Here is a 17,291-nt window from a genome sequence, read left to right as displayed (position 1 = left end):
TGCTCTACAGCATCAATTTCTGGGAAGGTACCTTGGAGTCTGTATTACATTAGACTGTTCTACTTCTCTGCAACTTTCTTTGGCTGTTTTGTATGATTTCACTTGGTACCATCTTACCATCTGAAGCCAGGCTTCTGGTATTAGGCAGAGTTCATGATGTTCCAGCCTTTCAGAAACAGATGAGAGCAACATCACTGGTGTGATACTTTTGGTGACTCTACCCTACCAATTTTGTGAAAGCCTTAAAGATGATGGAATGTAAGTGTGTTAACTCAATTATGGAAAAAAGCATATTATCATCTGAGAATAGCATAGAGGCGGAGAGAACGAGTGAAGATACAGAAAAGTTTTGAGATACTAAGCAGAGGATATAAGACACATCATGACAGGTGATCTAAATCTCAGGTAAGTAGACCACAAGATGATTTGATCATTTAGGGGGAAATGTGCTGAATTCCTGCAGCAGAATTTCGTAGCTGAAGAACTGGAATGGAGAAATAAAAAACTGGAAATGCTTCAGACTTAAGAGCACTCAGTGTGGGACAGGTTGGTGGCACAGTGGATAGAGCAACCTCCCTGGAGTCAGGAGAACCTGAGTTCATATCTAACCTCAGACACTTGACACTTAGTCGCAGGGCAAGTCACTTAACTCCAACTGCCTTGCAAACAGAAACAAAAAGACAAAACAAAAAAATAGCAGGCATGTGAATAGGGAAAGGACAAGGGATTTAGAAGTGGGAGACATTGCATTGTTGAAATAGACAACCAGGGAGCCAAAAATATGAAAGGGAATAACAAAGCTGGAATAGGAATGATTGGGAAAACAGGACTGGAGGGAGAGACTGGAAGTCATGGGGTGAGTGAGTAGGGTTACAAGTGAGGTCAAACAACTAAAGATGAAAATTCATCATTCAGTATCATGGTACAGTTCTGGGTGATGGTGAGGTCTATTGGGAAGACCATCCCTATAAGACACTGATGGTGTCTCTATGATTCTGTGAGGTAGAAATGAAGAGCTGTGATGGATTTTATGGGAAGTGAGGGTTGGATGAGCTGAGAGACCTGGGTATTTGCTGAAATATCAAGAGGTAACTAAGGATGAGGGCACTGAATAGGAAAGATAAGATTACAGACATGTAAGAAGGGACAGAAACAAGCATCTAAATATGGTGATAAAGATAGATGGGATGGACCTTGAAGGAATTTAAATTGTTTGAGTGATGGTGGCAAAGGGAAGGTCTAGGTCGTGGCAGAGAGGAGAAGAGGAAGCTAATTGGCATAGGAGGTAAGAGTGCTAGATTCGGGATCAGCAGGACCTGAGTTCAAATCTCATCTCAGAAACATGAGCTGTATGACCCTGGAAAAGTTACTTAACTCCTCTCAGCCTTCAGTCACCTCATCTATAAAACAGAGATAATGAGTACCTGTCTCACAGGTATTGTGAGGTCAAATGAATTATATGCATGGGGCTTTGCAAACCTTTAAATATTACATAAATAGCTCTAAATTCTAACTATATAGTAAATTTTCATGGAGCAAAAGAGGAAAACAAAACCCAGCCAGTCTTGTAGAACATGGGGGAGGGGGAACACGTTTCCTGGAAAAATCCAGGTTCCTATAAGCACTGAAGACAGAAGGAATGAGAGAGGAGAAGTGCTGTGGTGGAGGATGAAGCAGCGTTTATTAACAATAATGTGGGAGTGGGTACTGCTTGGGGCAGTAGTTTAGAAGGGGATGTTGCAGAAGGAACAGTGGAAGTAAGTTGGGCAGAGGAATGCAAGACCTGGGCAAGGGCAGGAGGTACAAATCCTTTAGCCTTCGTAGAAAGGAATCACAAAATATGGAGAAGCTAGTAGTCTACTTGGACTCATTATAAATAATTCTAATTAGAATTAAATTATTCTAATATCTAATCAAATAATCATAATTAATAACCAATTAAATAATTCTAATTAGAAATAATTTTGTTTAGCATGTTTTCCGTAGGCTGAAAATTTTCATACATTTGAAATAAACAAATAATATAGCAAATATATAATATAAAGTATAATAAATAATAAATAAAAACAGGTCCCATCCCATCATCATTATGACTATGACTTTCCAAGAATCTGCCCTGAGTTTCACAGGGCAGTGGAAACCCCACTTACTGCGATCAGTAATGATTGTTCTGGCCTCTTGGTTACCAGTCTTGTTTTTCAAATTCTGTGCCGCAGTAATCAGTTCTTCCAACTGGGGGCGTCGCTGCTCCAAATCCTGTAGCGTTGCCTAGGTCAACAAATGTATAAAATTAAAAGCAGCCCTCAATGCTTACCTGTAATGGATAAATGGTGGTCCTATTCAAGGACATCGCTGATATTTGCTGTTCCCTACAATTCTCAGGGATTTTCTTTTTAAGTGGATAATTGTACTCTAGGCACGTATACATTGGGAGAGAGACAAAGTGCTCCATCTCTGCACATTCTTTATTTATAGGAAGCAAAGTGTTATTTTCAAGCTAAAGAAAAATATTTTTTAGAATATATGGGAGAAGGGGTGATTAAAGACAAGCCCCTCCATCGCTAGTGTTTTATGCATAAAAATTTAACCAGAAAATGTTTTTCATTCATAGATATGTGAGAAGTTCCAAATGGGAATCTTGATTACAGATTTGCTTCTTAATATTTCAAAGCTTTGGTTGAGCTGCATTGCTACACTTGGGCTCGTTTAAGTCAATATAAGAATTCTGAGATTAAGAACTGTCATTCTCAATTGCGACAACTTATTTAGTGGACAGATGACTGCTTGAGCTTGTAATCTAATTCTTGGTGAAGTCCTGACCAGACTAGGAATTTCAGTAATGGAGAAAAGAAATCTTGCCTCTGCTGCTAACTAGTTTCTAAGATTTTTTATTTCTTATTTTTTTTGGAGGGGGCTTCAGCTTCCTCATCCCTAATCTGTGGGGGTAAGATAAGCCAAAATCTTAGATTCCTTCTACTTCAAAAAGGCTATGATAATATGAACCTATTTATATTTGCCTTTGACATATGTAGGCTGTGTGACCCTGGGTAAATCATTTAACTTTTAAATGCTCTAGGTCAGGGCTTCTTAAACTTTTTCCACTCACAGCCCCTTTCCTCTTTCATCACTCCTTAGCTTGCTTGACCTGAGAGTGTGCTCACTGCAAAGTGGGCATGCTTTGCGTGCAGAACCAAGGCTACAGGGAAGTTGTGTGATGTAACACGGCAGACACCACCAGAAACTTCTTGGATTCATTACCTGTTAGATTTTTAATTAATTTTTGGTCATTGAGTGTTCAGAAATCTTTTAGCATTGCCAAATTTCTCAGGACTCCATACGGGTTACAACCCATAGTTTAAGAAGCTCTGTGGCAACAGTACAAGATGATTCTTTTTTATCATTAGATGTAACACGTTGCCTGGCACATAGAAGAAGCTTAATTAATGCTTCCTGACTGACTCATAAGTTGGAGAGAAGGTGCTAGCTTGCACAAGTAGAGGAAGTTTTCTTACCTATAACAATGAAATCACAAATCCCATCCCTATACATACATACATACATATATAAATACACAAACAAAAATGCACATATAAACACATATATACACCCATATACAACGTTCGTGTATATATGTGTATTTTGTACGTATGTGTGTATGTGTATGCACAGAGATAGAGTTTGTTGCCAACTCCAAATCTAGGATCCTAATTAAGACATGAAATATTTCTTTAATGAAATAAATTCTACTCATGCCAAGTTTTTTCATTAGGGTTTATTGTTTAAGTTGTCACAGTACATATTCGGACAAAAACATATTTGCAACGGGTGGAAACTTTTGCTCTAGAACATTTCTTCCTTACATAGTGATTCTTTAAACATTTAAAATAGATTTGTTTTGGTATATTATTTTTTATTATCTACATTTCCTATTGTTTACCTCTGATCTGTCTTTTCTAGAGAATCGTTATTTATAACAAGAATGGCTCAGCAAAACTAGCCAATACAAGAGAACTATCTAACACAATATTCAATGTTGCATAACCATAATACCCCATCTTTACAAAGAAAAACTATGCAAAGAAATGGGGGGGAACATACCTTCCCATATCTACCCTTTGGGAACAAGCTTGGTCATTCTGCAGCATTTAATTTCTATTGATTTATTGGTATAATTTTGATTTATATTATTATGGTTCTCGTGTATATTGGTTTCCCTTTTTTTTGCTTACTTCACTATAAATCAGGTTATTTTACTCTTCCCATACTTTTCTGTCTTCATAATGTTCATAATTTGGGGAGCAAAATAATATTTCATTATATTAATGTGCAAAATTCAACAACTCATCTAGTCATTCCATCCATTTTTGATGGATATTTAGTTTATTTCCAGATATTTGCTATTATAAAATGTTCAGCTATAAATATTTTAATTTATGTGGGATCTTTCTTTTTTTTTTCCTTGACCTCCTTTGGGTATATGTGCATGTCTTTAAAAATATTGTCTCGTTAAAGATAATATGTGTGTATGTACATAATATTATACATATATAACTACTGTGTGTATATTTACACACACACATATCACATTTGAGATAATATATGCACACACACAAATATTATCAAATTTGATCCTCACAATAACTACAAGAGGTAGGTGCTATTATGATCCACATTTTACAGTTGAAGAAACTGAGGTAAACAAGGTAAGTGACTTGCCAAGGTTCACAAAGCTAAGATCTGAGGCAGTATGAAAATTTAGGTCTTCCTGATTCCAGGACCCTCAGTATTAAGGCATCTAGGTGGATCAGTGGATAGAGAACAGGGTGTGGCTTCAGGAAGACCTGAATTCAAATCCAGAGTCAGACGCTGACTGTGTTTCCCTGGGCAAGTCACTTAACTGCTGCCTGCCTCAGTTTCTTCAGCTATAAAGCTGGAATAATAATAAGACATACTTCCCAGGGTTATTGTAAGAATCAGATGAGATATTGGTAAAAAGTGCTTGGCATAGAGTAGATGCTACAGAAATACTTATTTTCTTTCCTTTAGTGAAGATTCTGGGTCAGACTGTGGTCTTTTAGATATTCTCTTCAGATAATTGCAGGTTATTTTCCAGCAATAAAAAATTGGACCAATAATCCAACAACGCATTAGTTTGCCCATACATAACTCCTTCAGTAACATTTCTTGCCAATTGGCTTGTTGTGAGGTGAAACTGTAATCTTTTTTCTGCTTAATATTTCTCATAGTAGTGATCTGAAGCATTCTAAACTAGTTATTTTTGCCATTTGCTTCTTTGAATATAAAATAGAAATGAAAATCTTCATATTTCTTAAGATTCTGAAGCCACCTTAAGGTTCTTTAAAAAAAAAAACTGCGTCAGAATGTTGAATGAGGTATCTTCTTTATTTAGTGAACCATATTTAAAAATATTTTATTCATGTTTTTGAGAGGCAGCAATGACATAGTCACCATGGAATTTTCTCTATGTAATCATCAATATATAATTGCTATCACCTGAGCCTCTCCACAATGGAAGGACAACATTCTTTACCAATTTCTTCACAAAATGTGTGAACTGATTTGGGATGTGAAAAATCTTCCCATGTAGTAAATCTAGGGAGGGTTCTAAAATGTGAAGACTTGCTATTTTAAGAGAGTGCATGGTAGAAAAGTGGTAGATATTGAGTTTATGAAGTGACCTATTTTCTCCTACTAATTTTACAGGTTTTTTTTTTCCATATGAAAGGTCACATTTTTACCCTACTAGGAGACAGCAGGCAGCTTGCCTTCAGAATTCAGGCTCAATAGCTTTTGGGCAGAAATATTAAAAAAACAGAAAGAAGTGATCCAGACACTACACATATTATTTGACACTTTATTCCCTTACCGTATTGAAAAACTGGTGGGATCAACTTTTAACAAATTTTCCACATTTGTAGACAGTGATTGTTCAAAAGAAAAATCCAATTTTCAGGTTTCTAACTTTTATGGTTTCTTTACACAAAGGGGTGTTTGAAATATGGAACAAATTGCCAGACACCGATTGAAGTAAGTAGCATAAGTCAGTTGGAGAGAACTGAACATATTCTATAGGAGAAGATATGTAGTCATAGATAGATTTTTAAGAAAGAAACATTTTCTTGGGGTGGAATGATAAGACCAGTCATCTATGACACACTCAATGAAACGTACTTCAGAATTCAGTATGTGTAGAAGTTTTAATATATTCAGTATCTTTTCAGATAGCGATTGCCTAAAAATTTCTGATAAAGCTATAAAACTATTCTATAAGTTCAGGTAAGCATTTGGAGTAACACAGAGGCCAAACTATATGGTTTCTCTATTTTCAAGGGAAAAGTGAAAAAAGAGTTTCCAAATCACTTGTTGTTTTAAGAATGTAGCTTATATTTATCAACTGGTTTACTGTTGCGTACTCTTCTTTATATAGATAAATTGTACAATTCAAACATTCTAATACTTTGTTGTTTTTTCTTTCCTTTAGAAACTCAAAGTTCAATTAAAAAGTATGTTTTAGAAGTGACTTGATCAACTTCAGTCTGAAGTTTATTTAATAGATACTAAATTAGAACTGACCACAATGAATAGTTTTATCGCAGGAATTAGCAAGCATGTCAGTTTAGACTTAAAACAGTCCATTTTCCTCTCTAATGAACAAAATAGCTTTTAGAGCATTGTGAAACTTGTTCTCTAGTTGAATGATTCTCTAATTCTGTTCACAGATACATGCTATGTAAGCACCTGAGAAGAATATTAATAGCATTCTTTGAAGCAAGTTCCTTGAAAATTTTAAAAAATGAAACACTGTATTATTTAAAAAACTAGGAATTCTCATAGCATTTCTGTTGATATATTTTACCTCCTCATGCATGGACTGACCAGGTATCTTTACATAGAGAAATAAACTAAAAGAAATAAAATACAAATCACTGATATACCTAATGAATTTAGCAAAACCAAACCTATTTGTTGAATGACTAATCTGAATTTGAAGAATTTCAGAATAGGAAATTCTCCTTTGTAGAGGGCAAAGGGAAGGATGGGAATATTATGCTCACTTATTTTATTTTAGTTTTGAACTAGAGGCCAAATCCTAGATGACTCTTTCTACTGGGACCAATGCAGAGAAGGTGGTGCTGCTCTAGTATCAGAGAAAGGTGTTAATCAGCCACACCTGAAGGCCAACCCATCTGCCAATAATGGTTGCCTTACATTTGCCAGGGGAGGTTCCAATGATGCATTCTCATGTCAATCAGAAGGAAGACACACTGGGATTTAAAGGGTCCTATGACCCTCAGATGGGGTCTTTGGCCTCTAAAAGAGACCAATGACTTCAATTTATCAGTTATTGCCAGCTTAACTAATAAACTGATTAAATCATGTTCAGAATTTTGTCTTGTCATTTCACTTGATATAATTTATACCTGCACAAAACACATTTATAAGAAATCCAACTTGATTTAACAGAACAAGGTAATGTACTCAACATTATCTAAGTATGTTATACAGTTTATTGCTAGTATATTATCTACTATCTAAACAAAATAACTATTGGAGAGGGAATGAAACTATCCTATTTTCAAAGGAATTTTCAGACAACTATTAGGCTACATACACTGAGAACAGCTTACCCCTTGGAGATCTGAATTCATAATGGACTCCACTAGCTGAGAGAAAATGGAGGGGAAAAAAAAGAATGATAAACTCGTATCTTCAAATGAAATCTGAATCACAAGTTTTTATGTTACCAAGTCTCCCCTGTGGTAAGGGAAGCTATTACAAAAACAGCTTGTTATTTTACTTGAAATTGTTGTAAAGAATTTTGTAGTATTCTTTAAAATGAAATGCCACATACAATCAGATTAGAATGGAAAATACCACAATTTTATTTAACCTACATAAAATATTATATTTTAGCTAAAAATAATAAGTAACAAATTTGAAAAAAAATGGATCCTCAATTTTTGATTCCCTAGTAATTAACATTCTTTTCATAGTAAGTCAAAGTTAGTTACAATTTCAGCACAAGCCCCTAATTATTTTCATAGGTTTCTGAATGAAAGGCATTGTGGAATAGAGAAAAGAGAGCCAGTGGAGTCAAGAAGACCTGGGTTCTGTCCCTGCCTCTCATAGATAATGGCTCTGTGGTTATGGGCAGATAATAACCTCTCAGTGTACCAAGCAACTTTCTTAATACTATAATCTGCAGAGGAATTGTTCATCTAGCATGGGTGGAAGGAGAATCTATTGTAGGAGTTCTCCACACAAATGAATGACAAAAATGAGACAAAATAAAAAAGCACCCACCATGTCCAAGAGACCTCCAAATGTAAACTTAGCTGAATGAAAATAAATATCAATGCTGAAGGATTGTAACTGGAGTTCTCAAGAATGATTTTGTATCTAATTTAAGAAAACACCTATAAAGACTGATGCCAAAAAAACAAGGGAAAATAAGAATTTAAGCCATGTACCTGCTGAACTGTAACCTTTATAGTTTGCCAGAAAATTTTATCTCATTTTACATGTCAATTCCTTTATTTTTTTTCTTCAAGTTAATCTCTTCAGCTTCCAATTTTTTAAAGATACTCCCTTAACTAAACTTTAATAAGTGCACAGCCTCTTGTAGGGCATAGCTTGGTGTAGGACCTAGAACATTGGCTTTGACTAGGAAAAACTGCCTCTACCACATACTATCTGTGTGACCTTGGCCATGTCACCTCTCAGTCCTCTGGACAACTGAGACCTCAAGTTGAAGAGAAAGTTCTGATTCGCATCAATGGAGGGGGCTTCCATATTCAAAAGTTTTGTATTAAAATCATGGGCTTAGTCTCTAACCCCTGAAAGAGCAGGTAGGATTTTGACAAGGAAAAAAGGATGGGGAGAGCGTTATGGATGGCTGAAGTAGGGGGAAAAAGCATGGAAACAGACATTTGCCAAGGTCTGTTTGCCAGAAATGAGGACATCAACCTGACTGGTAAAAAGGGTTCTTGGAGAGTATTAGGAGGTAAGGTTAGCTAGATAAAGTGAAGCCAGAGTACAGAAGATTTTGAAGGAGAGGCTGAGGATTTTGAACTTTAGTCTGAGGGCAACAGATAACCATTGAAAGAATGCAAACATATGATGGACTTAATGAAAGCAGGTACTTTGGGAAGATTAATTCCAAAACAGTGTATTGGAGAGGTTAGAGAAGAAAGGGCACTGAGGAAGGGAGATGTCTTAAGAAGCTACTGCAATAATCCAAGTGTAAGAAGATAATAACCTAGATGAGGGTGGCATCAGTGGAAATGGAAAATAAAGATAAATGAGAACTGTTTCCATGGGTTTTCATATAAAACCAACATATGAATTTATTTTTATTTACTCTAATTTTATTTTAAGTGAAGGTTAAGTGTAGGAGGCTTAGTGAAAGGGAGAGTAGTACAAGAAAAAAAGAAAGAAAAGGAAAAATATCATTAAAATATTTAGAAAAAAGGCGATGAAAATTCAGAAAGAGAATACAAACAAGGTCAGTGTTGGTTCTATCATATTAATTTTACTGTGTGACTTCCAGGAGTCAAGATGGAGGAATTAGGCTGGAAATCCCCTGAATTCTTCTAAAATCTCATCCAAACAACTATAAAAGAACACCTCAGAATGAATGCTGGAATGATGGAACCAATAAAAGATGGGTTGAAACAACGTTTCTGCTGAAGACAATTTAGAAGGTTGGCAGAAGGTTGGGTAAAAGAGAAACACAATCCAAATCAGACAGTATCCAGGCAAGCCAGCAGGAGGCCCTCAACCCCAGTGCAGCTCAGTAACTGAGGCTCTACAGCTTACTACATCAGCAAGTGAGTATCCAGGACTTCAGAGACCCTGGAGCAGGGGCCAGATACCCTATGGCCATGACACAGCACTAGGCAAGTGGCCAGGCTAAACTTCCAACCCTTGCTGACCCTTGCACAGTACCTGGCTCCCCACAGCCCTGGCACAACACCAGGTGAGCAGTTGGGGGGAGAGGGAGAAAGGCTTGGGAATGGCTTTGTCCCCTGACCTGCTAATGTGTATTGATTTTTTGGTTAATATGATGGATTTGGCTTTATGGTATTGGGATTTGGCTTTCTGGTGTCTGAATAAATGTTTTCCTTCTGCCTTTTGTATTGAGAGTATGTTATATTTTGTGATTCAGAACTACACTGGCATATTCATAGTAGCCCTCAGTGCTGTGAATATTGCCTGGGAGATACAGGCCCACTGTTCATGGGCCAGGAAGCTTGGGACAGTGCCCCTTCCATCCCAGGAACAGAGCTCAACTATAAAAGTTATGAAATAGAAAATGAAAAAAAAATAGGGAAAAATGTGCAATAAAACAAGAACATGACCATAGAAAGTCATTATGGTAACAGGGAAAGTCAAAACATAAACTTAGAAGAAGATAAGAATGTCAAACACCAACATGCAAAGCCTCAAAGAAAAATGTAAATTGATCTCAAGCCAAATAAAAAAGACTCCTGGGAGAGCTCAAAAAGGATTTTTAAAAGGAAATAAAAGAGACTGAAGAAAGATTTGGAAAAAGAAATGAGATTAAAGCAAGAGAATCATGATTAAAAGAGTCAACAATTTGGTAAAAAAAAAAAAAGCACAAAAAAAGTAAAGAGGAACAAAAATTCACTGAAGATAAGAATTCCTTAAAAATAGAGTTGGCTAAATGAAACAGGAGGTTAAAAAAAGCTGACTGAAGAAAATAACATCTTAAAAATTAGAACTGAACAAGTGGAAGTTAATGACTTCATGTGACATCAAGAATCAATCAAACAAAATGAAAAGAAACAAAAAAAGAAGCAGATGTAAAATATCTCATTAGAAAAACAACTGACTTAGAAATTAGAACCTGTAGAGATTATTTAGGAATTACTGAAGTATGTGAAAGCCATGATGAAAAAAAGAACCTGGATATCACACTTCAAAAATTCATTAAGGAAAACTTCCACAATATCCTAGAACTAGAGGATAAAATAGGCATTGAAAGAATCCATCAATCATCCCAGTCATCTCCTGAAAGAGATCCCAGAACAAAAACTCCCAGGAATATTATAGCCAAATCCCAGAACTCCAAGATAAAGGAGAAAATATTGCAAATATCCAGAAAAAAATATCTAGTATCATGGAGCCACATTGAAGATTACATAAGATTTAACATCTTCTACATTAAAGGATTGGAGGGCTTGGGATATGATAATCAAGAGGGCAAAGAAGCTAGGATTACAATGAAGAATCACCTACCCAGTGAAAATTAACATAATCTTTTAGGAGAAAATTGGTCATTTGATGAAAGAGAGGACTATGATGAAAAGATCAGAGGTGAACAAAAAATTTGATTTTCAAATACAAGTCTCAGAGAAGCATACAAAGGTAAACAGGAAAGAAAAAATATAAGGCACTGAATAAGATTAAATCATTTACATCCTTATATGGGGAGATATTATTTGCAGCTCTTAAGAATTATTTCACTAGTAAGGAACATACAGAGATAGAAGGTGCAGGTATAAAGTGACTTTGATTGGATGATATTCAAAAGGAAAAAGAAGTAATGACTGAGAAAGAAGAGTACACTGGAAGCAGAGAGGTAAAATGGGGTAAATTTCCTCACATGAAGCAGTATAAAAGACCTATTACAGTGAAGGCAAAGGTGGGGGTGGGGTGGGCATTGCTGGAATCTTACTCTCATCAAAACTGGCTCAAAGAGGGAATAATATACACATTCAATGATATAAAAATCAATCTTACTCTACCAATTATTTAAAGAGCAATTAGTTCCAATGTATATAAACAATTTGGAAAAATAGACAAAGAAAGAGTCCTACCAAATACCTTTTACTGCGTAAATATGATGCTGATATCTAAACAAGAAAGAGCTAAAATAGAGAAGGAAAACTATAGATTAACTTTCCTAAAGAATATTGATGCAAAAAATTTAAATAAAACACCAGCCATATATCACCAGGGTCATGCACTATTGTCAGGTGGGATTTAAATCACGAATGCAGGACTGGTTAAATATTAAGAAAGAGATGAGCATAATTGACCATATCAGCTACAAAGTCAACAAAAATTATATGACTTTCTCAACAGATATAGAAAAAACTTTGAAAAAAATATTCCAACCATTCCTGTTGAAAATATGAGAGAACCTAGGGATTAATGAAGCTTTCCTTAAAATGATAAGTAATATCTGACTCAAACCATCAGTAAACATTATCTGTAATGGGAATAAACTAGATGCCTTCCCAATGAGATCAGGGGTGAACAACTATGCCCATTATCATCCCTATTATTCAATATTATGTTAGAAATATTAACTACAGTAAAAGAGAAAAAAAGATATTGAAGGAATTAGAATAGGCAATGAGGAAACAAAGCTATTACTCTTTGCAGATGATATGATAGTATACTTAGAGAATCCTGGAGAATCAACTGAAAAAAAGAACTTGTTGAAATAATTAACAACTTTAGCAAAGTTGTAGAATATTAAATAAACCACAGAAAGCTCTGTGAGATAAAACTACCACAATCTCCATTTTACTGAGAAAGAAACTGAGACATAAGTGACTTGTCCAGGGTCCCACAGAAGCTAAATGTCTAAAGTGGGATTCTAGAGTAGTATTGGGGACATAACCAATGTATAAATGATTGCTGAATTTTATTGACTGACTAATTGAAATGGTGTTAAAATAGAAATGAAGAAAACGATGTTAGATGCATCAGAAAAGAAAAAGTGTTTTCTAACTTAAAGCTACCAGTATGGTGAAGATTTTTTTAACAGGATTTTTTAACAGATTTTTTTATCATGGGGGAATGGTTGAAACATTCTGGACAAGGGGAGATTACAGTGAAAGCAAGACTAGGTCAATTAAAGTATAAAAGCAGCAGTAAGTCATATAGATCAGAACACACTGAAGTGGCTCAAGCAGTGTTTAAAGGAATGACGAAGATTAGTAAGTGCTCAACTAGTGCTGAGGACTGAAAAATGGGATATCAATTTTATACATAGCTACTAGATATCAAATCATAAATTTCATTATAATTGTAAGATTTTTTTACTGATTGTTTTATATGCTTTAGAAAGATAAGCATATTATATATTTTAACATATATTTAAACATACACATGTATACACATGTACAAGTATATATGTAAATATCCATAAAGGTGTGTATGTATGTGTATGTATTTTACATATATCCATAGATACATGTGTATCTATGTATACATACATGTTTATTAAGGAGAAAAGAACACTGGACTCCAAATCAAAGCACCTGTACATAAGTTTTCATCTCTGATATTTATTAGTTGTATCAACTGTGCCATCAATTAACCTTTGTGCCTCAGTTTTCCTATTTGTAAAATGAGAGAGTCAAGACTGAATGATCCCTAAGATCTCTTCTAGCTCTAAATCTCTGATCTTCTGTTGATCGGCTTTGGAATTTTTGCTGTTCTTTTTTTTTAATCTTCCAAAACTGTCTGAATGGTATTATCCCTTAATCCTGCAAAATGAGACTAGTCTGCTATCAATAAATTATTTTTTAAGTAACTTATTTTTTCTTTTGTTCAAGTAGGGCCTGGGAATTCTCTCATTATTCTTTCAAAAATGCTCTGACACAAGAAACCTAGATGATTGACTTCCTTGACAAACCCTTTAAAATGCACAAATGAGAAATCTTAGTTGCAAAGTAGCTTTCAAATTAGTAGCCTACACCAGTGATATCAAACAGAAATGGGGGACACTTAACTCCAAAAAGATCCCTGAGAGCCACGTATTAACTTAGAAAACCACCTATTAATATTGTTTGTTTTATTTTATTTTTATTTATTTTGTGAAACAATTTCCGTTAACATCTTAATATGGTTTGAGCCACTTGTGAGTGTCTTAGACTGAGTGTGGTCTGCACAGATAGCATGTTTGATACTTCAAGTCTACACTAAGGACTGCTATATTACTTAGAGGGAGAATGGTAGAACAGTTGGCATGTTCTAGAGTTAGGAAGGTTTGTGTTCAAATTCTCTCTCTGCTATTTATTGTAAGGCAAAAATGAGATAATATATGTAAGTGCTCCAGAAATGTCAACCATTTTTAAGGATACTGACACAATTTTCAAGGAATAGGACAAATTTATCATAGGTGACAATTTATTGTTGATTATTTGCTAACGTATTTCTGAGCCAATGTGGACTGTGTTTTTTTAGTTATCCAACCCTAGTCCATGTTTCTACTACTTATATATTGTTCCAATTTGCTCAAACTCTACCTTTGCATATGTTCAATGTATGGAGAAAGTAAAATTGGGGTTACTTCAAGGCAATTTCGGTGACTTATTTTCCTGAGTTCCAGGTCCAGCTTTCAAGTTACTGAAAGGCAGCACCACTTAGTCAATGGAGAGCTGGCCTTAGAGTCAAGAAGACTTGTGTTCAAGTGCTGACCTTTACTCATACTAATTACTTGACTCTGGACAAGTCACAACCTATGAATGCCAGGCAGCTCTCTAAGACTGTAAGTTACAGATAATTTGCCTCCTATGTCTCTAGAAAGATTTTCTTCACCCAGGAGTTCTTTAGCCCAATGAAATCACAGGTCAGGTCTCTATCTTTTATCCAATTAATCATATCCATCTACATGCTACTTCACTGAATTGAACCTACAACAGAATTTATCATTTTTCTCTCAAAATCTTCTCAAGTTTTACATGAACTGATGAATAGTGAAGTGAAAAGAACTAGGAGAAAGTTGTACACGGTAACAACAATATTATTCAATAAAGAACTGTGAATGGCTTAGCTCTTCTTAGCAACCCAATGACCCAAGACTATCCCAAAGGTCTAATGATGAACCATACGATCTATACTATACTTTCTCCAGAGAAAGAATTGATATTATTAAAATACAGACTCAAGCATGCTGTTTTTCACTTTCTTTCTTTCATTTTTTCTTTTCTTTTTTTAATTTTATTTTTTATTCATCTTCTTCCACAAAACTAAATGTTTTACATAATTGCACATATATAACTTCTATTTGACTGCTTACTGTCTCAGGGAGAAAAGAGGGAAGCAAGGGAGGGAAGAACAGGATTGGGAATTCAAAACGATAAATAAAAACATTTTTAAAAATCGAAAAAAGGGGAAAAAATCTTCCCCTCCTGACTTTACTATTTCCATTAATGATACCACCACTGTCCCAGTTATTAATGCTTAAAATTGTTAACTCCTCTCATTTCTCTCTATAACAACAACAACTAACATTTACATATTCCAGGCACTGAGCTAACTGCATTATAATTATTGGGTTATTTGATCTTCACAACAACTCTAGGATATATTATTGGGCTTATTTATTTATATATTATACACACACATACATATATGCACATATATACATGTGTATATATGTATGTGTGTGTGTGTATAATATATATAATATGTACTTATGCTTTTATTATCCCCATTTTATAGGTGAGGAAACTGAGGCAAACAAAGGTTTGCCCAGGGTCACAGAGTTAGTATCAGAGGCCTTATTTAAACTTAGATCTTCTTTAATTCAAGCCCACTGAACTCTATCTACTGTTCTACTTAAATGTCTGATCTCTAACTCCTTCAATTTGGTTGATCTCCATAATATTTCACACCTTTGCCCTTCCTCTCATCCCTCCTTTGCTACCTTCGTTCATATTTTCCTTAGTTCTTACCTAGATCAGTACTCTAGCAATTCATTTACTTACACACTCTTACTTGAAGTAAAACTCTTTTGAATACACCTATACTACAAGGTTTATATATACTTGTTTCTAAATCATACCACTGCAATTCTGTGATATTTGTATAGATTATAAAGTTTACACAATAATAGAAATAAAAAAGATAAGATAAAGTTGAAACAATATTTGATCCATAGTCAAAAGGTAGCCTCTGGTATTTACTCAGCAGGCCTGTGTTTTGGAATAGTCATTTTTGAAGCTCTGTGAAGGATGATGAATTAAAGAAGGGAGAGACCAGAGCCAGGGGAACCAAATACGGAGTTATTGAGAGGTGAGGTGAACCTGCACTAAGGCAAAGTTTTTGGGAGTAGAGAGGAGACATGAGACATTTGGTGACAGATTGGTTCTTTATGGTGAATGAGAGCAAGGAGCTGAAGATGATAGCAAGTGACTAGAAAGATGGCGATGCCCTCCACAGCAATAGACAAGTTCAGAAGAGGCACAGGTTTCAGAGGAAAGATGATATAATAGAATCAGCAATAAAGAGCACAGTCCATTCATAGACACTTATCCTACGTGTCTCTGTCCTTGTCCAAATGAAAAAGTGGTGTGGGGCTCTTACCAGTCACTGCCCCAAGAGCGCAGAGCCTGTATGAAGGCTGCCCACAGAAACCACAAGGTAATGTGAGGGGATTCAGTGTAGGATTAACATGGGAGTGGGGTGGGTGGGGAATTTTGCCTATTCTGCATCTAGGGGTGGCTGATCAGGTCATAAACATCCTAAAGGTCTATTTCCCAGTGCAACCATAGAGTGGTAGAAAGAGGAATGGAGGAGTATTTAACAATATTTGGAGTGTTAAATGAGATGGTGTATTAGCAACCACACTAGCACACAGGGTGGGCTGTTAACACAGGTTCTTTGATCTGCTTTTCTAAAGGAAAGATAACCTTCAAGGAGTCAACAATCTTACTTTAATTACACATATTTAAGTCATTCACTTATTCAGGGGAAAGGTCAGCACCCTGAACATGGACAAAATATAAGCAGAGTAGTAAAGAAGGTAAAGGTCATTCACTAGTTCAGGGGATAGGTTAGCACCCTGAATATGGAGAAAATACAAGCAGAGAAACATAGAGAAAATAGCAGAGATTGAACAGACAGGGCTCCAACTGTCTGAATAAAATAATGCAATGACCTATGTATACCATCAACCTGAGAGAGTACCAACATCTGAGTAGTCAGGGGACTCTTACCAAACAGCTACTCAGAGTCCTGTCCAGAGAATCAAAAGGTCCTTCTCATGAACAAGCTCCCAAAGCAAAATGCCAGCCTCCCAGAATACAAAACAAAAATTCAGCCCCTGATTGGTTCAGAGTCAGAAGGCAAGAAACCTGTGTGACTCAGCACAATTGTGAATTATCAGGGTTCAAAGGAGATCATTCCTTCAGATGTTCACAATTTAGTCTGAGCCAGGGGAGGAAAAAAAAAACAAAAAACAAATCCCACTTTGCTTACACTTACAGTGGGGTGGTCAAATTGTG

At 35.6% G+C, this 17,291-nt stretch overlaps 1 protein-coding gene across 11 annotated transcripts in view; it reads right to left on the bottom strand.

The window, feature by feature from the left end:
- Nucleotides 1–17,291, bottom strand: part of DMD (dystrophin) — a 2,329,373-nt gene that overhangs the window by 646,684 nt on the left and 1,665,398 nt on the right. For all 11 annotated transcript variants that reach the window (XR_011968542.1, XM_072616876.1, XM_072616880.1 and 8 more), the window contains one exon: nucleotides 2,151–2,268. Coding sequence is in view for 10 of the 11 variants with exons in the window: in XM_072616876.1 (XP_072472977.1) it covers nucleotides 2,151–2,268 (118 nt within the window). In the remaining variant the exon portion in view is untranslated. The remainder of the gene's footprint in view (nucleotides 1–2,150; nucleotides 2,269–17,291) is intronic.

The sequence above is a fragment of the Notamacropus eugenii genome, chromosome 5, assembly GCF_028372415.1.
Source record: "Notamacropus eugenii isolate mMacEug1 chromosome 5, mMacEug1.pri_v2, whole genome shotgun sequence".
NCBI classification, from domain to species: Eukaryota; Metazoa; Chordata; class Mammalia; order Diprotodontia; family Macropodidae; genus Notamacropus; species Notamacropus eugenii.
The sequence above is the reverse complement of the archived record's forward strand: the minus strand, read 5'-3'. Positions and strand labels throughout refer to the sequence as shown.